General features: G+C 44.3%; 1 protein-coding gene across 2 annotated transcripts in view; it reads right to left on the bottom strand.

Annotated features, from left to right (window-relative positions):
• Positions 1–20,914, bottom strand: part of bbs9 (Bardet-Biedl syndrome 9) — a 131,571-nt gene that overhangs the window by 40,572 nt on the left and 70,085 nt on the right. For both annotated transcript variants that reach the window (XM_029504375.1, XM_029504374.1), the window contains 3 exons: positions 14,229–14,411; positions 8,687–8,936; positions 318–428 (listed from right to left, as the gene is read on the bottom strand). In XM_029504375.1, coding sequence (XP_029360235.1) covers positions 318–428; positions 8,687–8,936; positions 14,229–14,411 — 544 coding nt within the window. The remainder of the gene's footprint in view (positions 1–317; positions 429–8,686; positions 8,937–14,228; positions 14,412–20,914) is intronic.

The raw sequence follows: 20,914 nt of genomic DNA, 5'->3' as shown, positions 1-20,914 counted from the left end.
AACACTTTAAACATCAGCAGAAACCAATTTATGGTTTGATTTCATCTTTTGGCAGCAGCTCCGAGTCAACCCATGTTGATTCTGTGGAGCACGTGCCAAGGGCAGTCATAGTGGTATGTAGACATAATGGATGAGACGGAGCGCTGCGCGGCAGGTCAACGGTGTGACAGACAGTGAACAGATATCAGTGTCAGAGCTCTGGTCAGCATTTAGCGACAAGCTGGGAGGGATCGGCGGATGCACCGCTGGAGTGATGTGTTTTGATAGGGGTCGGCTGGAAAGGTGACGAGGAGGGACAGAGGAGTTGGCGCTCCTACCTTTCTTGACCTTTTTAGACGGCTGTTTCTTCTTGATGAACTTGGCGGCCTGCTGCTGCAGCTCCAGCTCCTCGCCGTCACCAGCCGCCTCTGCGATGGGCGCAACGCCTCCTGAAAGGCAGCGAGAGGGAATCCATTAGCAAAGCGCTCCACACCCAAAACTGCTCAGTGAGGGAAACTTCACCTTTCTATCTTTTACTCTTATTTTTGAGTTTTGAACAAAGACTGACGGCCCAGTTAGAGCTGATCTGCCTTCAACAGACAGCAGAATGACAGATTGTCCTTCAAAAACAAAGACATCAATGAGGGCTGAAATGGATATACTCTATTTTTCTAACCTTCTCCAGTTTTCGTATTGATTTCCTTCTGTCTCGTCTGTGGATCCTTATTTAAATCAAGTAATCGATTCTATTGAAAACCATTCAGGGGCCGGCCTTTAGGAGCCATTTCTATTCATAGTTCTGTATTTGTTACTATATTTGTGCTGGAAAGTGCACACTGTGTGCACGGTGCAGTGCCAGGAGAGGCCTTGGGAGAGAAATGGCATCTACATCACCACAGTTAAACTTTAAGGACACAAAAATATCTTTTTCCTTTTGTTCATTTGTAATAGTTGAAGGAAAAACACAGTCTGATGGATATTTTGCCACTTCGGTCTGTCTCTCGTGTGTGTGATTCAAGTCCTGTTTCTCTTTTTCTTCGACAACCGTGAACCGAATGACTGAGCATCTCCACGGAAGCCTGTGGGCGCCAATAAATAATAAATCAACAATAAATCCAGCGCTGTGCGTAGTCTGCACAGCAGCTTGTGTTTGTCTGAGTGCAGTGCAGATTCATTTTTTCCATTTTAATTGTAAAAGTGTAGTGATGGAAGTCAAAACTGTCCTTAATTCCCCTCCAGTGTCGCACACAGCAGCACAGAAGCTGCTTCCCTGCAGATGTTTTCCTCTGCACCATGAAGCTTAAGTCCAACACTTACTGCATCACATGATGTTTCTTTTTTTAAGACCTTATTCTGATTTTACACATCCCTGCATGTTAACATATAACCGGTGCTTGAATTTGGAGGTAAGGGAAAAAAAACAAAAACAAAAAGCAGCAGTACTTGGCCAATATGAGCTAATTATTTTAAAGATATCACATTTAAGAGACCAATCATTTGCAGCGCAGGCACAGTAATGGAACTGATCTGGTCTGCAGTCATTTCTGAACAAACTGGCTCTTTCATCTCTCTGGACACACAACGGAGACAGAAAACGACTGAGAGATGAACGTGTTCTATTCCAGCTTTCACTGGTGTCTTAATTCTGTTGGTAACGTTGTACTGTTATAAACATAAACATCAAAGTGTCGCTCACTTTTCATTTCATTTATTTCTGCTCCATCAGGACAAAAACTAAATGTCCTCGACTTTGACGTCAGCTTCAGTTCCCTGTGTTCGTGTCTAACTGCGTGACCTTGTTTTAATTTTGTAAAAGCAGCAGTGCGACGTGTGTGTGTGTGTGATGAAATCCCTGTTGGAATCCGGTGGATCCTGCGGATCATTGTGGATTTAGGGAGCTCCTGAGGCCGATGAATTGGACGCCTTGTCTCTTCTCCATCCCACCTCTCTGTCTCCTCTTTATTCCCCCTCTCTGTCTCCTCTTCCTCCCCTTCTGTCATTCGTCTCCTCCCTCCTTTGTCTCCTCTTCCTCTGTATTGTCAGCTTTTCCTCTCCACTCTCCTCCTGTCTCTTCTTCATCACCTGGCTTTCTCCTCTTTTCCTCATCTTCCTCCTCTTTTCATCTCTTTCCCACATTTTCTTAGCCCCCCCATCCCCCCCTCCACCTTCTCATTTCCTCTCCTCCCTGAGGATTGTGTCCAGTTTCACGGTGCTTTCATTTAACATGCACTGCACCAGCACACAAGACGGAGACAATGTGTGTGTGTGTGTGTGTGTCTGCCATCACGTCTACCTTAATGTGTCTGAGAATGTGTGTGTGTCTCCATCTCCCTCACTGTGTCTTCGTTTGTGTGTGTGTGTGTGTGTGTGTGTGTGTGTGTGTGCAGATTACCCTAAGCCCTCTGTAATATTTATTCTGGCCTTTTCTAAAGCCAAACTTGTTCTCTTTGGTGAGAGCACACAGCCTGTGGCTTCACACACACACACACACACACACACACACACACACACACACACACACACACACACTCACAGTTGTTTGAAATGGGATATGCCTCGCTCTTAATTGGGCAGGTGTTTTTCTAAGGCGAGCTGTTTTTTTTAAACGCTGTCTTACAATTTCACGGGGAATGCATGGATCAGTGTGTGTGTGTGTGTGTGTGTGAGTATTTTAACCTCAGTCTTACATCAACATGAGGTAAGGAAATAGGCCACCTCTGGAGCAACTGTGAAACAAAAATCACACACAGCGTCTCTTAGCGCTGACCTCTCATACATTCCTCGCTCTCCCTCCCGCTCTCTAAATAGCAGGCGCACTGCCGCCCGCTCAGAGCTGCGGTGTGTATCTGCGTTTCCCTCGGCCGTGGTCACGTCTATATTTGTCTCACTGGCCGGGGTTATCAGTTTTAGACAACCCTGAGGTTTGGACTCTCTCCGCTGCACCACATCACACTTCAGCACCCAAGAAAAGCAGCAGGAGGGAAGATGACACTGTGATTAGAGCCGCTCTGTGAGAGAGGTGATGGCTGTTGGGACGGAGATGTGTGAAAACAGAAGCAGGTGCTGCAGCAAGAAAAGCCAAAATAGAGCGAGTTCTCTGACAGCAGATAGTAGAGATGGGACAGTACAAGTTTTTAAATCACAGGTCGCAATAAAAGCCCCTCAGAAGGCTGCAGGACTGTTTGCAGTTTGGTTTCACAATTCAAGTTGGAAACATTTTGAAAGAAAGAACAAACTCCCAGAGTGTTGCAACATCATCGTGGAGGAAGTTTGTATGACCTCTAAAGTCATGAAGAATAACCAGATTTCTCATCTTATCACATCACGTGTCTGTTTTTGGCGGCAGGTTTAGGATTTTTGGTGATTCTAAAATTGGGCGTAGTTGTGACGGTGGATGTTTGTCTTGTGGCCCTGATGGATAAGCAGAATAAATAATGAACAGATGTATATTTTTACTAGAAGGTTGTTTGAACTTTTTTCCAGAGATTTCCAACTGTTGACAAGTTCAAACGTTCCCAAACTGTTTCACCTCCACGTCCAATCAACCGCGAATCCGACTGTAACGGCAGGAGAACACACCCGAGAAACGCCAGAGATCTGATTTCAAGTCTTAATATTTGTGCGATGTAGATAAAGACACACTGTCCGTCAGCAGCGTCTTCGTCTTGCCCTGTTTCTGTTATTACAGACTGGAGCTCTCACTTTGGGGCCGACTCGCTGACGATAAGGACGGTCGCTGCTGTTACTGAATGTTTTCTTTTCCTGCTACAACTCAGACCAACACTGTTATTACTAATACAGCCGCCTTCGTAACAGATGTGCCAAAATGCTGCAGAATACAATCGTTGGTTCAGGCAGCTGGAAAGGACCGATCTGGAGACAGTTTGGAGGAATGTTCTTTAAAATCTGCAGTTGGTGGCCACAGAGAGGTTCGGGGGCTGTCTGGAGATCTTTAGATATGGTTTGCTGACTTTTGAAGGTAGTTAAGGACAGTTTGGGACACGTTGGAGATTGTTTGGACAGCCTGGTGCAGTTTAGATATATCTGGGGACGCCTGAAGACGGTTCTGCATCGTTTTGGACATTTGCGGGTCTGTTCATATATAGATGAGGAAGGCTTGGTTGAAATCCATGATAATTTGAGGACATCTTACAGAAGGTTGAAGCCATTTTTTAACAGTGTGCGACCGTGTGGGGCCACTCGGGGCCGGTTTTGGAACAGTTCTGGACAGCTTTGGTTGAGGGGGTGAAGCCGTTTCCAATAGACAGCTCATTCTCGGTCTGCAGCGCAGAGACACCAGCACATTCCTGCTTTATTCTGGGCTGCGGTTTGAAGATGGGGGTGACACTGTGCTCCTGCGGTTACCAGCAATTTGGCTGTGGGCTTCACGCTATTTCAATCCCCCCTCAATGTACACATGTTTGTACGAACACATACGCACATGTACAGTTTGTTAGACCCACTAATTTGAACACACATATGCTGACATGTTTTTGAAAACACACATCAAAAACCAGGAAGTGTGATCCTTTTAAAAACTGCTGTGTGTGTAATTCAGACACCTGATCTCTTCTAGTTTCACAGACTAAACCACATCGTTCCTTCACACAAACACATTACACAAGTTGTATGTTGAATACAGTCAAAACAGATTTCAGAGAAGAAAGGAGCTCAGCTAAAACTGAATCCTTCTTCTTTGTGAAGACGCGCGAGGAGAAACCGCCTCAGGCTGAGCAACAACCTCCAACATCTTAGATTTATTGAACGATGATCTCCAGGTAATTATTGATTCTCTCTGCCGTCGTATTTATAGAAGTCTGGATGAGAACTCTTCAATTTGCAAACACCACAGAGACAGAACAAAGACAGCTGCTCAGGATTACACACAGGACCTGCATGTGTTTTCATTCGCTGCGTGTCCTCTGAATTTCCACATACACACTCATACATACATATCTCCACGCACATTCATAGACACACACAAACACACGCACACAAACGCAGCCCATCGTCTCCCCTCTCTTTAAGTCTAAAATAGATGCAGGCCCCAAACCACAGCTACCAGTGGAACACTGTGAAAATAACTACCAACACACACTGTAGGGGTGTGTGCGTGTGTGTGTGTGTGTGTGTTTGCTCACTTCCAATCAGACTTAAAGGACCCATTTTCAACTTCATCAGAGGAAGAGAAGCAGGAAATGAGGATCTCAAAGTCGTAAAATGTAACACAGAAATATTTGAGATCAACATTTTGGCACAAAATAGAAGAGGCAGAAGAAGCTTAACGTGAAAACGGAAGGAGCACTGATGTATTATTATTTAGAGCTATTAGAGATTTTTTGGACAGCTTGGTGTTTAGATAGAGACGGGGACGCTCTGAGTGGGCTGAGTGAGAAACAAGAGAGCAGAAATGGATCAAAGTAAAAGAATAAAAGATGACTGTGGCAGATGAACTGCAGGTTGAAAGCAAGAAAACAAAAATACCAACTAAGTGTTGCCAAAAGTGTTGTTTTTTGTTTTTTTTTTTCACTGTAACACCATGATTTAGAGGACAGCAGAGTGTGTGTTTATACTGTGTGTGTGTGTGTGTGTGTGTGTAGAAGAAGACATCCATATACACACCTCTGTGGTTGAGGTCAGCTCAAAGCTATGCTGACAGCGTGCTGACTAATGACCTGTGTGATAAACACATCCTGATTTCACCAGGTGTGTGTGTGTTTGTGTGTGTGTTTGTGTGTGTGTGGAGCACAGCTGTTGAAGCCTGTTGTTCTGAATGATGTCATCAGGGTGCCAACAGGTCACACATGAAGAGTCGGTGTTATTGTTGATTTAATCGATGTACATTTTGTCCCACTGAGGCAGCCACAGTCACACATGTTTGTATCGAGTATAAAGTTATAACAATCACAATCTTGATCTTTTGGCTCGAAGTGAAAGAAGAACTTTTCATAATCGTTATTAAAAACAATCGCTGCTCCATGTTGCTGAGTTTAAGCTCCATTAACTTCCTGTGTATGTAAATAACCAGATGAACACACAGGATGTGATGTCATCAGTTGGTCTCAATCAAACAGGGATGTTTTTCCCACAGCCACCATTTTGTGCTGACCTCCATCAGAGTTCAGATTAGAGACACTAACGGACTGTGTAGTCTGAGCCAGATCTGAATACAGCAGCTCTCTGATTGTTCTGTAAATGCTGACCTTTGGGATTATGGGAAATGTACGACATCACAAATAAAAGCAGCACATTTATTTTACCAGATTTCTTTTAGCTTGTATCATCATGTTGTCAGAATATCCAATTAAAAAAACGCGATGAAAGAGCTCAGCGTCTGCTGGAAACGTAAAACATTAAATCCGTCTCCTGACTTCGGCAGTGTAAGCGTTGGATCGTGGTAAAGCAGAGTCTGTCTTTAGCTCTGAAAAGTCGAATTCTATGTGTCGCAAGCAAAACGACAAAAAACTCACGTAAATAGAAAAAAAAATGTCCCTGAATCCATTCAGCTCATAAACAACACAGACGGGACAGTTTATATTTACACACACACACACACACACACTTAGCTGTGCAAACAAATCTGATGATGATGATGAAATATATTTTTCTAAAATCAGCTCCTGATGTGTCACTGTGGCGTTTGGTGGGAGTGACGGCTTCTAATTAAAGGAGGAAATATTTTATTTCTCATGTCGTATTAATTTTGTCGTCATGGGGTGAAGGAGCGTTAAATATCAACAGATCTGACGCTGGAATTTTTTAGGAGGACAAAATAACTGGTTTTAATTTCCACCTTCACTGGCTCCTTCCATTCATCAGTTTGTTCATTGACCAAACCTTCATCCTCTGAAGAAAAAAGTGAAGCCTGAACAATGAGACTGATCCTCTCAGTGTGTGTGTGTGTGTTGTGAGTATTTTTTATTTTTTTTTCCAGGAAACCTCCACGTAAACACATTCACTCAGAGAGTCACACACACTTTGCACCAATGAAGTGGGGCTTGTTGTGTGGTATCCCAGTGAGTGAGTGTGTGTGTGTGTGTGTGTGTGTCTGTGGTCTTGGAGGGAAATGGTTGCCGCCGGTGTTGTTGGAAACGTAAACAAATGTGTATGTTTACGGGAGGGTGAAAAAGCAACACAGGCGGCTAACAAACGACTGTTTACTGAAGCACAGTGTGTGTGTGTGTGTGTGAGATTTCTGGCAGCAGACCAAAGGAGAGGGGGGGTGACCGCATGACAAGGAAACATAAACACAAACACACTCACTCTCCCTCACACTCACACTCACACACAGACACACACATACAATTAATTGATTGAGTTTTGTTCCCCTGAACTTTGTGCTGAATTACTGTAATCACTATAATGACTTTTAAATAAGCCTTGACAGTTTTCTCTCTCTCACACACACACATTCTTAAAGACAGTATTTGTGCAGTGTAACACATTAGGTGTGCACTTCTGTGTGCGGTAAATATCATCTGATCAAGCCCCACATCACACCTGAGCTGCAGCCTCGTGGGGCAACAACAGTAACTGCCCCCCTGCTCGATTTGAGCGATGTGAGAAATGTTTGCATGAATCATGCTGAATGGCTGATGAACTGAAACATGTCACAGTTTTTACAGCACAAGTGTACGACTTCAGCTCTGTGAAGCTGCACAAACACAGCACGTGACAAACTAAGTGAAATGCTGCGGCTCAACTTTCCAATCTTTGTTTTTAAAAAGCTATTTGTAATGATTACAACACAATTAGACAACTGTGATTGAAACACAGAGAGAGGAAGAATACAGGAGGAGGAGGAGGCACACTGTAATTGATGATCTTGTCAGGAACACCTCTATAAACTTCAGCCAAGACTAAATGATCCATAAGGTGTGTGTGTGTGTGTGTGTGTGTTAAAGGGTGAATGGATAAGTGTAATTTTATGAGTTTGTCCAACCTACAAATATATACACATACATGTCTATGTGTCACAGTGTGTGTGTTTATCCCTGTTTTTATGAATGTGTCTGGTGTCGATGTGTACAGCTTGTGTGCCATACCTGCAGTGTGTGTGTGTGTGTGTAGTGATGCATTTAAATGTGAGTGTGTGTGTGTGTGTAGTGATGCATTTAAATGTGAGTGTGTGTGTTGGCTGTAAAGTGTTGAATGAATAGAGTTCATGTTTTTGCCAGCTGAGGCCTAAAATCTTCACCAGGGGAGCAGATTAACACACACACAGTTGAACAACACACACGGAGTGCAACAACCCACACATACAGCGCAACCACACAGACACGCAATCTTGCTTAACCATTTTAAATATAATAGGAATGATTGAAATATTTCAAATATAACTTAACTCCCACTTCAACTTCTTCTATTTGATGAGAATTTGGAAAGTGATCAAATTCTACTTTGTGTAAAAAGTAAAAGAGCCACAGTTGAAGCGATAAGAGGCGGGGGGAAGACCAGCACTCAGTCAGTGGTCAGACAAACCTCCTTTTAAGGGCCAGATACCTCGAGCAGAACCAGACTCTCTCTGTCATTATAAAAGAGGAAAAAATGCCCAACAATGAACTAAAAGAAACCTTCTTTGTAAGATGGACAAAATTAGGCTCAGTTATTATCGAGACACGTGTGAAAATATCGTGATCTGACTTCCTGGAGCTGCTGCTGTGCAAACATCGGATTTGACTCTCTGTTTTCTCCGGCCCAAACTTACCGGGAGCAGCCAGGTTCTGGACCTGGATGGGGACCTGGGCGTTGGCCTCGGAGGCCAGCGTGAGACGGCCTCCCTTGGCGATGCGATCGCACATCAGGGCGATGTGCTTCTTGAGGCGCTCGGTGTCGCGGGGGAAGCTTAGCACCGGACCTCCGGCCTGGGCCAGAGAGGTGGCCTGGTCCTTGGGGTTCCGTGACAGGCAGCTCCGCAGCAGGTGGGAGACGGCAGCGTCGCAGCTCTCCTCCCAGCCCTGAGGAGACGGAGGGACAAAACAGACGGGTTTACCTCGGAAAGCATTTAAATGGTGGAGGTTTGCTGAAGGGACGAGCGGGAGAGTCGGTGACAGAGAGGGAACAGGTGATGAGGAAAAAACTCATCAACACAAACGGTGACAGAAGGGAAAGAGGCAGATAAAAGTTCATGGACAATGATTTCTTCACATTTAATTAAAAAAGTAGCATGTACAACTGAAAGGAGGAACACACACACACAGCAGTAATAAAAATCACTGAGGAGATAAGAAACATGTCTCTTGCCACACACACACACTCTCTCTCTTTCTTGAGATATCTTGTCTAGGCATCTCTGGTCTCACCCACTAAGTCACTCTCTGTCTGTCTCTCTCTTCCAGCGCGCACACACACACACACACACACACACACACACACCTATCTTGTCCTATAAAGCCATGAATATATAACCAGCCCTGTCATCGAATGACCCCGAGAGGGCGAGCCTAAAGGGAGGGAGAGAGAGAGGGAGAGAGAGAGGGAGAGAGAGTGTGTGTGTTGACAGGTAACCTCCAACCCTCGCCTTTTCCCAACCCCCGCCCCCACCCACTTCCCTCCCTCCCCCTGCCTGCCGCCATGCTGATAGGCCCCTAATGAGCCATAATGACAGGTAATCAACCCTGTAATGACGATGGCGGAGCGACAGAGACAGAGAGAGGGAGAGAGGGAGAAGGGGAGGGAGAGGGGAGGAGGGAGGGTTGGAGAAGGTCAAGGAGATGAGATGATGACAGAGAAGAAGGCAGACATTAGAGAAAGAAAAAAGAAAGATGACGGGCGAGCTGAGATAAGAACGGAGAAAAGAGAAGACAGAGGAGGAGGACAGTGAAATAAAAAAGAAAAGAGTCTGGAAGGAGAGAAAATGAGAGAGGAGGAGCAGGAAGGGGAGGAGGACGAGAGGAGGGGGGGCAGGTGACCTATTCTTACCACAATACCTCACCAGGTTATCAAATACTTGGAGCGGTATAACTGCAGGTTTCTGTGGAAACTTGGCTGGCTCACACACGAGCCACATTCGACTCACATGCTGGGGAGGAAAATGAAATGTCTTTACGGCTAAACTGCAGATGTTCGCCCTCCTGAACGAGGAGAGAGGACACAGGAAGGTCGGGAAGGGTCGGGAAATGAAGACAAAGTCCCCACAAATGCAGGGGGAGAAGAGGCGTTTGTTTCCTGTTCCCCGAGTTTTATTGAATTAATATTGAAGCATACTGTTTAAAAAATTATATATGAAGGCATATTTCAATGAAGATGCACCTGCAATAGTGAGTGACACTCGCCGCAAGCTCAAGAAAATGACTGTCCGCTCATTCTGACTAAGTATTAAAAGGTCCCACGTGTATTTTATTTGGAGTGCTGATATCAATAAGAAAATATATTTGAAGTGTTAAAACTGAATAACTCTCAGCATCGTTTGACATCCAGTAAAAATACAGCAACTTATTCAATCTAGATTTCAAGGAGACCTTCGATACGTTTCCAGTGTCAGCAGAGAGCACAGACCTGTTTTATATTCAAAAACGAAATGTGTAACGTATCATGAAAGACGAATCAAGTCACACAACGATCACACATCTCAGCCGTTCGGTAAAAGCCTGTTTCAACCTTCGTGATTTAATAGTGTCTGAGGAGAAGCTCCCCTGTGTTGGGAAGGGTACTACTGAGTGACTTCACCCTCACACACAGACCTGATGATACTCATTTTTAAAAATGATGATCTGGAGCAGACCAGTTTAGTCATTATCTCATAAAAGCGTCCCGGTTCTCCGTCTGTAACTGATCCATCTGAGTAGCTTCATTGTTTCACTCTTCATACTTCGGAGAGAGCGAACATACCTCAGATGGTTTTGATGATTTTCTTTTATTAAGTCTCATAAGTCTCTTGTCTTCCTTTCAGACCTTTACTTTCTGCATCAGGAACATTAGGGTTGACAACGAGGAAATCCCAGATGTGATTGCAAAATTACTGGACGGCCGCGGAGAAAATATTCCAGAGCCCAGCACAAAGCCTTGGAGGACCCCCAAAGAGACGAGTAAAGGTTCAGACAGAAGTCGGAGACGGAGTCCTAACTTACTCATCACGGCTGGGAAAGTCATTTGAGAAGCCGGAGCTACGGCTCTGTGAGAACAATGTCGTACAGTCTCCAAGGGGGAAAAAATTAATCCACATAATCTCTTTCCTCCACCAAATCAGTGGATTCCTTTTCTAGAAAAATATCAGAAAGACTGGATTTGAGCACAATAATATAAATATGACCCATTAGTGCGAAGGCTAAAAATAAGAAGCTGTGATTTGAATGGACAGAACGACGGAAGACTGTAAGTGCTCCCGGGTGGCTTTAATTCAAAATGTGACCCTCATCATTCCATACTGTGAGGTCTAATTCAATCTAAGAAGACTAAGTGGACTAACCAAGTCCGAGAACCAGAAACAACCCCACTGAATCCAACCCCCACGGGTGTACCAGCAGCAGGCGTACTGGACTTTTCTCACAATGGGAACAAAAATAAACGTGTCGGAAAGGTTGGATTTGGGAAATGCTTGTGGTTTAGGCTAAAATAAGTACCACTTTAGTGTCAGAGGAAGGCGAACAATACAAATACAACACAAAGACAAAACCCCAAACTGGCCCTGATGTGCATGATGTTTATCCAAAAGGGTGTGAATGGGTGATGGCACACTGCAGCCCGTCGGCCTACATGGTGTTGTTTATCGGCCTTAATCCAACAAAGGAGGCCGCCATGACTGCTGAATCATCCAATCTAGACATAGTTGTCGTTCTTGTTGTGGATTCTTTAGGAGAAAGTTTTTTCCGGGTTATTTTCTTGAGGTGCCAAGTGATTTGGAAATACATGAAACACACCAATGACTCTGTGGCTCATAAAAAGAAGTTGAACTTTACTGACTGAAAGCATTTCCTCTGCTCTCCAATGGTCCTTTATAATCGCCATAAAGCTCAGAGAACCGACTGACTCTGTGCTGCAGTGAGCCTTTCTAAAAATGCTCTTTACAGCACTGTAAATAGTTCTGCAGCGGCACAGGCCTAAGGAAACATTCCCGGTTACTATATAGACATTTTTTTGCTTGAGAGTTGCGTGATGGATACTGGTAAAGTAAACAGAGGGCGGGAGAATGTGGGGGTCATGCAAGAATAGCAGGCAGACAGACAGCGTCAGCAACTCTGTTTGAGAGCTGAGTGACATATGGAAAATGAGACAAAAGATGGATAGAGAGAGAGAGAGAGAGAGAGGAACAAGGGGGGTGTGCTGAAAAAGTGGGAGGGGAAAAGAAGAGGAAGGGAAGGAGAAATGGGGGGGGCGAAAAAGTCAGGAAGAAAAAGATGGGAAAAGTGAAAGTATGACGGACAGATAAATGGGGTTATGTGGGGTGAGGCAGAGAAATCTAATATGAGTGAAATGGGAATATCAGGTTGCAGAAAAAACACCACGAAAGAGGAGAAAGAGAAGAAATGAACGACAGGGTGAGACAGAAACAGATAAGAAGAGGCAGCTGGAAAAAAAGAAAAAGAAAAAACAAAAACGGAAAAAAAAGAACCGAGCCGTGAGAGATGTGAGGAAGATGAAAAGAGGGCAGAGGTGAGAAGTTGAGGATAAACAGGAGGAGGAAGAAAGAGACCAAGAAGCAAAAAAAGAGCGAGGAAGTGGAAGAAGATGGAGGATGGAGGAGGAGGAGGAATGCAGCAGAAGAGGAGGCGGGTGTTCTGCTTGGTTGCAACTAAATGAGACGTTTTGTTCGACACCACACAGATGCATTTCCTCAGGCGCTCCTCCTCCTCGTTCCATTTATTCACCTCTTTTAGCGCAGACAGGACGGCCTCCTCTTATAAAGAGGATCGTGGACGAAGAGGTCTGAGTCCTCACCTTGTTTTCGGATTGGCAGCCTCACATTTTTGACATTTTTAGAGTTGTGTGCACTTTGCAGCTCAGCTGGTGAATCACATCTGAGATAATGTGACAGATGACACGAAGGCCTCAGATCATTTTGTATTTCGGCACGCTTTTTTTTATTTTTGTCAGCTTTATGGATCACAGATGTGTGTCTTTATCTACTGGGACACAGTAAAGAGGAAAACATGCCCCCCCCCTCCCACCACCTTATATTTGTACCCCCTCTTTTATGTTTTGTAGTTTCAGCGGTTACATTCCAGATAAAAGAAGCTTAAAGCTTTTTATGAAGACCAGGAATGTTACAGAACAACCAAAAATATCAAAGATCCTGCTTCATCAATGATAGGAAGCACAAATTTATTCAACCGTGTTACACTTTGTGTCACCTTGTAGTGTGTAGTCACAGCAGCATGTTGTGTTGTCTGAAAATAGCGCCTCACTCCACCTGTTTGTCTTAACGTCGTGGACGTGACCCTGATTACTGCTAATTCACTTAATGCCATTAATCCCGTGTACAATAACACACACTCCCACACTCCCCTGAGGCTCATCAGCCTATTTCTGTCTGTGTGTGTCTGTGTGTGTGTGTACTGTAAAAGATGTTTTATGTATGGCTGTTTATGAAAACAGATGTTTGTGTGTATGAGTGTGTGATGTGGGTCTGTCAGAGGAAGCTGGAAATAGACTTAGTGGTAATGACAGGTTGATCGGAGCGATGGAAAAACTAAGACACGCACATGCACACACACATACACGCAGGTACACATCATGGTAGAAACCTTTCGTGGTCTCAGCGCAGCAAAGACAGGAGCTCTGTCAACAAAGCTGTTTGGAAACGCACAATAAACACAAATATACACGACACAAACACACAACACTCACAATCTGAGTCAGCGGCTGTTTGTAGAGCAATATGTCATCCAGCTATTGTGACCTTGACCCTTTCTGCGTATTTGTGTATTATATATGGCCCCCCCCACCCACCCGCACTCACACACACACACACACACACACACACAAAGAAAAGCACACACAGTTTAGACTTTAGTGCTTAAATCATAAACAGGTTGGACAGAATTCACTCAGAGCTGACAGATGAGTGTTGAGTGGCAGTGAGTGAGTGTGTGATTGAACGTGTGTGTGTGTGTGCGTGTGTGCGTGTGTGTGTGTGTGTGAATTCCTTAGGGACAAGAAGTACTTAATGTATTTTAAAAGTTTTCAGAGTGTGTGTTTAAGCTGGGGCTGTGTTTACTGAGTGGGCTGCAGATGGATGGACAGACACTGACATGTTAATGGCCTCCTGAGAGTGTGTGTGTGTGTGTGTGTGTGTGTGTGTGTGTGCGTACCAGCTGTGGTGTGTCCTGCAGCAGCGGCAGCAGCGTGGCCTCCAGGATGGCGGTCTGGTCAGGGGTCAGGCCCTGCCACAGCGACAGCAGCAGCACCAGCAGGTGTGTGGCACTCCGCAGACGGACAAACGCCTCCTCCAGCTGAGCCCGGTTCTCCTCCGCCGCCTCCGCCAACGCCATCACCTGGAAGGGGGAGGAGCCAGTGAGTCAGGAGATAACAGCCTGACGTGGAAGCATCATTGAAGCAGAATAAATTATTTCAAAATCCAAAAACGTCTTTATGATGCGGGACATATCAGGTCCTTACTTTTTATGTCACAGTTTCCTTTCTTCCTTCAAAGTGAAATACCGTTATTTCCTTTTTCAATCTCATTTGAATATGAGATTTTTTTACATTCATTTTTTTTTCCATTTTCGAACATCGAGGATGTTCCACAGGAGCTGTTTCCAACCTTTTCCTCACGAAAACCTCTGAAATACTGCTGACTCAGCGCTGACCCCATATGAACACTGACTCTTAACCCAAATTTCATTTTAATGGTAATCAAACATTCAGGATTGCCGATTTAGCTTCTCTTTTTTATTTCCCTTTTAATTGTACCTTGCATTAATCAGCTTTCACTCACTTTTCACCACTGATGCTGTAATCAAATGGAAAATGATTTAAAATGTGCTGGACTGGCAATTTTGACATTCAGCCTCGAAAATGAAGTGTGAGAAATTTGGAGGTCAGAAAATTCATAAGAAAAAGAAACACAGAGGTTCCCATTTATCAGAGGAACAAGACGTTTATGATTGAAAAATTACAAACAAAATAGAGTCCTCTGTTGGATATACGGTACAAATCATGAATCATCTTTTGGTTCTCTGTAGAAACTGTAAAAACAGACGGTCACAGTCAGGTGGCTGATTTACTCTCATTTAGATGAGCCTGAATTCACCCTGAGTGACTTCAGCGCTGCGTGTTGTTTTTAGAGCATGTGTTTTCTCTGGAGACCAAAATTCAACACGGCCCTTATGTTAAGACCTCACACTCACAAGTTATTTCTGTCTTTAGGCTTTGGAACTAAAAGTTACAGCGAAGCATGTGGAGCAAGTGTTGAGAAAAAGAAAAGCACAAAAAAAAAAAAAAAAAAAAAAGGTTTGCAGTTGAATTGTCGATGTTGTCATGTTTCTGGTGGGTTTTTCCTTTTTCCTAACTCGATTTTATTAGATTATTGATTTTATTTTTTTAATTATGACGGTGGTTGACTCACAAAGTTACTTGCGTGGATCTAGAAATTAGGTACAGTTGTAAAATCTTATTGTTAGTAATGGAAATCATGACTAAATGTAGGGATGGGAAATATGACTGGATTATTGTCACAATGAACTCAAACTTTGAGCTATCGGGTGTTTTATTGATCTCTCTCTTGATTTTAAACCACGTTGCATTCACTGCTGTCGCCAGTCGTGACTGATAAGATCCGATCAGGAGGGGAGACGGTCTCAGTTTCTGCCCATCCAGGCGACATTTCCACATTTCCAGAAGGGTCAGCTCTTCAGCTTGGAGCTGCCTGATAAATGTCAGGTAACGCAGCAGAAGAGATCAGTTTTAATTTTAGAAGTAGACTCCAGCCAAAAGCCGAAGAGCCTCAAACCTGCATTCCAGCCCGAAAAAGTAACTTTTAAAAAAAGAATATTATTATTGAACAGCAGGAAACGAGCATCACTCCAGGCTTTGTTTTGTTGTGTTTGGGTTTCCAAAGTGAAAGAAGTGGATCCAAGTCTTTCAACCCTCAATATATCACATTTTAAGGTTGTTTCCTGGAGTTAATTCTCACTCTGAACAAACTGCACCACTGTTCTCTTGTTAGACAGCTGGAAATCCCATTTTCAAGATGTTTTGTGTTATCACAGCATCTATTCGTTCTCAATTGGAAAAAATAAAAGGAGAGAAAAGGAGCAGGGGAGGTCAGCTGAACGGCTCTGCGAGGTGCAGCTCCCATCACTTGTTCTCACAGCTGGTTGGCTTCAATTTAGAAAGTTGAGGATTTTCGTGGGATTTCAAAGACCGCAAAGGTTCAGAGACGCCGAGCGGAGCAAACAAAACCTGAATACTCTTTGAAATGAAGACGAAGAAAAGCAGCACAAGTGGCGCTTCGCCGGGGTTGAACCCGACTCCGTTTTAGGGCGAGCGAGTGGCTGCATGAATGAGGTGTGGCGGGACCAGCTGAACTCTGACCTCCAACCAGGGGTCAATCCCTCCATCCCTCCATCATTACAACAACAGAGCAGCAGGGAAGAGTGGAGCGACGCGAGCGGGCGATGACAGAGCAAGACGGATGGCGACAAGGACAACAAGAAAGGACAAGCCGGAGAAGAGACGGAGAGAAACAGGAGACGAACGGAGGAGGAAGGGAAGAGGTGAAAGCAGATCTGGGACTAATGGACGAGTTCGTGTTCAGATAAATGAGCGATCTGCAGGCCTGAGCGCCAACATGCGCTGGCAGTTTGTTTGACAAATGGATTCAGCGTTGGCCATTTGATACTGCGAAAACATAGATGGGAGACTCTCCTGTGTGTGTCTGCGCACAGTAAGCCGTTTTGAATTGTGAAATACTAAACTTCAAACATATTGGTGCCTGAGAATGAGTGCCTCCTCTGTTACTTGGACTCAAAGACAGTCGAAGTTAAAACCTCAAGTCACGTCCCCTCGTTTCCATGGCGACCCCCAGAAAGTCCACAGCTCTCAGTCGGGGCTGAGGTCACCGATGGGTGCCGTGTCACTCACACCCTGCAGGTAACACACACAGACACACTCACTCACCCAATCAGTGAACACCTAATCCTTCCAACTGGATTAGCAGCTTTGGAGGAGAGCAGCGTTGGTCGACACACTTTTTATTTTCACTTCATTTCTTCGTCACGGATTCCCGTTCACTCCGCAGCGGGAACCCGGAGGTAACAGCAGACTGTCAGGTGCGTCTTTGCACTTCTGACAAAAGTCCTTGTTGCGAGGTCAGTAGTTGCAGACCAGGTGGTTGTTTTTTTTAACGGGGAAAATAATTAGATATGTATAAATACATTTTAACCAACGCCAAATATCTACATACTGTGGTATAACTAAGAAAATGTCCATGTCAGATACACGTTTTATTAGAAACTTTACATTTCGAATAAACCTGTCAGTGCCGAAGATGTTATTCCAGAAATGTCTTTGTGTATGACCTTTGACCCCAATTTTGAAAATGTCTGCAACAACAGCTTAAAGCAGCGGCCTCTCGTGAGCAAAATTTGATATATGAGACAATCAACCCCTGAGACAGTCCAAGTCCAGACCATAATCTCACCCTCTAATCTCAGGCTCTGGATCTGGCCCTTTACATCTTTATTACTTTGACAGGACAATGAGGCGAGACAGAAGATGGGGGAGAGAGAAGGGGAGTAACAGATCTGGACCTTCTATGGAAGTGAAGAGCTGCTCGTCGGCCATCACTCATTTCATCCCTCAACAACAAAAAGTACTGCACTTGAATTCAACACAAACCGTAGTTAGACCTGACTTTCCTCAGAGCGACATAATACAGCAGATTAAAAAAAAAACTGTCGTAAACATTCTGTACTATTAATTTTCATACTGTATTAATAGTCACAACCTTTCAGCTAGCTGCTTCTGTTGTTACAGTCCAGCTACTCCGAGCTTTTATTATGGTTAGTTTTCATCATTTTCTTGCTCTGTTGTGTCATTGACTTTAATATATATCATTATTTTGCATCATGATGAATCATCAGGCAACAGATTAATCAAAGCTCTTATGACTCAATATAAGAAAACTTCATTAACTTCAGACGCTCAGACTTATTTTTGCTCGAGCAGAGTTTGTTATTTAGCACACATGCATTGAGTGAGTTTTTAAATGACAAACAGAGACGGTGAAGAAGAATTAAAACACGTCTCTATTCCCAAAACGTCCTCAATTACAGAGCGAGGAACTGAACCTGGTCCTCACAAAGATCGAAACGCTGCCTGAAGCTGGCACATAAAATCTAAGTGTATGAGCTCTTGATGTCCCCGTGAACACTTTCTACCAAACAACACACACACTCACTTTCAGAGACCCCGAAGGGAGGGTGGCTGAGGTTGTGTGTGTGTGTGTGTATTGATAAAAGGCTCCAGGTCCGGTGAAGGGCTTCATTGTTGGCAGCCACTCGGCTCCACACACACTCTGATTGATGCCAGCTGAGAGAACACAAAGACACATTTAGGCTGGACACACACACACACACACACACACACAGGGCAGTGATATAGGACCATGTACATATGTGAACCAGTGAAACGAGCAGACAGACCTTCAAAATAAGAGTTGAATCTTGATTTTTATTTATGTTTTAACACAAACGCACTAACACACATTTGCACACCCACAGTAGCTGTTAGCTGCGTGTCAACAGCTGAACTTCTGATGACCTGAAACAACCTGCAGTTGAAGCTGCTGAGGCTGTGACCTCCTGTCGTGTAAAGAGCGGATTCAGCGCACCAAAAAGGTGACAATCTGCAGCATCTGACACTTTCAAACCTTTTTTCAAAGCTCGGCAGACTTCGCTCTTTAAAGGCTCCACAAAGAGCACGACAAAAGTGCACGCTCAGAATAAAGCCTGGAAGTCTGTGGTCGGAAAATGAAACAATTCCGCCTCTTTCACTTGTTCGTTTTATCCATCCATCCCAAACAAAGAGGCCGACGGCCTCACGGCTCTTCATGCCTGCCAACCACTCACATTATTCTTTGAGGTACAAACCACACACACACACACACACACACAAACAAACAGTCATGTTTGTATATTCACGCACAAATGCACTAAGATATGCACACACATGTCAAAAAAAAAAAAAAAAAAAAAAAAAAAAAGCCACAAGAAATGTACTGAAAAACACAAACAGAAATCTTGGGCACTCTTATCGATGGAAATGCATGATTGAAAACACACAAACACACACACATATACAAACTATGCGGCTGTGGTTTCAGGAAAGTAGCTGTAGCTGATGGATTGAATGAGCTCTGGTAGCTACAATAAGCAGCGTGTAGAAGAAGCGATCAGAACGCAGACACATATGGCAGTTGATAATATTGTAGTGACACAATATCCTGGTGAAACGCTGAACTATTGAAACTGACTCGATGGTTTCCAGCTTACAATCAACGTGTAAAAATGTATTCAGCACAGAAAACAAAAATATTTCACTTATTTTCCTGTCAACCCACCGCCTGCTGGAGAAGGCGGAGCTGACCTCCTCTGTACTCTATCGTGATTGGATGCTACAGTCTGTCAGTCACACGTTAGCCCCTCCCCCAATCCATCTATTTTCCTTCCAATGGGACCATGATTTAAAAAATGAACTTCATGATGTGTTGAGGATTTGAAAATAGAGAAATCAGGGGTGAAGGAGGGTCATTTTCCCATAGACTTCAACACAATCTGATTTCTCTCTCCCGTCAGTGCATTCGCCCCCTGATGGCCTTTAGATATAAAGCAGGTTCAGCTTTGGCTTCACTTTATAGACAAAGAATCCACCTCCACTTAAAGACAAAAAAGACGAACCAAATTTCACATACATGTTTTGATATTTAACTAAAACCACGAAGTTATCAGGCTCCTCGGGTAAAAAAAAAAAAGACTCCAGCAGCTGTGCAGATGGTCGAGATGAAGCGGGCCAATCTTTGAAAAGCTACACTACACAACTCAGCGCCGTGTTTGTGTTGAGTTGTGTTGAACTGTGACAGCAGCGGCAGTAGAAACACTTATGTGTGGTTTCTTAAAAGTGCGTTGTGTTCCCATCAGCTCCCAAATCGATGGTGCAGGTCAGCGAGCGGCCAAAAATGACTTCCTGTCAAACACGAGTGAAAGCTGGTGAAAGTCAACATGGCTGCAACAGGAAGGAGAACACAAAACGACTCCACGCCAGAGATCCAGAGTTTCATCCTCGGATTCAACAACACAAGCCAGAAACAAAAGTGTGTGTGTGTGTGTGTGTCTCTGTATGCTCCACGGAGCTGCTAGATTAGATGTTTCCTGCTCAGTTCGCCACAGCAAACTGCATGGACGTGGTCCAAGCCACACACACACAAACACACACGCACACACACACTACATAGAAATATACAGAAGCAAATAGGAACACGCGCGCACAAACACACACACGCACCAACACTGTCAGCGTAACGTGACGGCAGCCTGTTTGGCAGAAAACAACGTGGCAGGACCCAACAGTTGTTCCCTGGAGGACGACGGGACGAGCGACAGAGGAAGACAGGCACAAGAAGAGAGAGAGAGAGAGAGGAAAGACGTGAGAGAAGAAACGAGCGATTATGAGAAGCTGAGAAAGATGAGAGGAAGCTGTGATGACAGAGTTTAGATTGACAGGAGAGAAGTGAAAGAAGCAAAGAAAACAGAGGAAAGGTTCACGGTAGGGTCAAATGAATGGCTCTGTGTGTGTCTGTGTGTGTGTCTGTGTGCGGCTCAGTGAGTCTGTGTCTTAATTAAAGAGCCAATTAGAATCTCCATTTAACGACGGCTGGAATCACAGAGGCCATTTCCTGACTAACAGACACACACCCATGTATACTGTTACACATATAGACACGCACACAGGCAATCGTTCGCTAACACACACGTTCAGTGACATCGTCTCCACACAC

This window comes from Echeneis naucrates, chromosome 6 (assembly GCF_900963305.1).
Source record: "Echeneis naucrates chromosome 6, fEcheNa1.1, whole genome shotgun sequence".
NCBI classification, from domain to species: domain Eukaryota; kingdom Metazoa; phylum Chordata; class Actinopteri; order Carangiformes; family Echeneidae; genus Echeneis; species Echeneis naucrates.
Note: the sequence above shows the minus strand (reverse complement) of the source record. Positions and strands in the feature narration are given on the sequence as shown.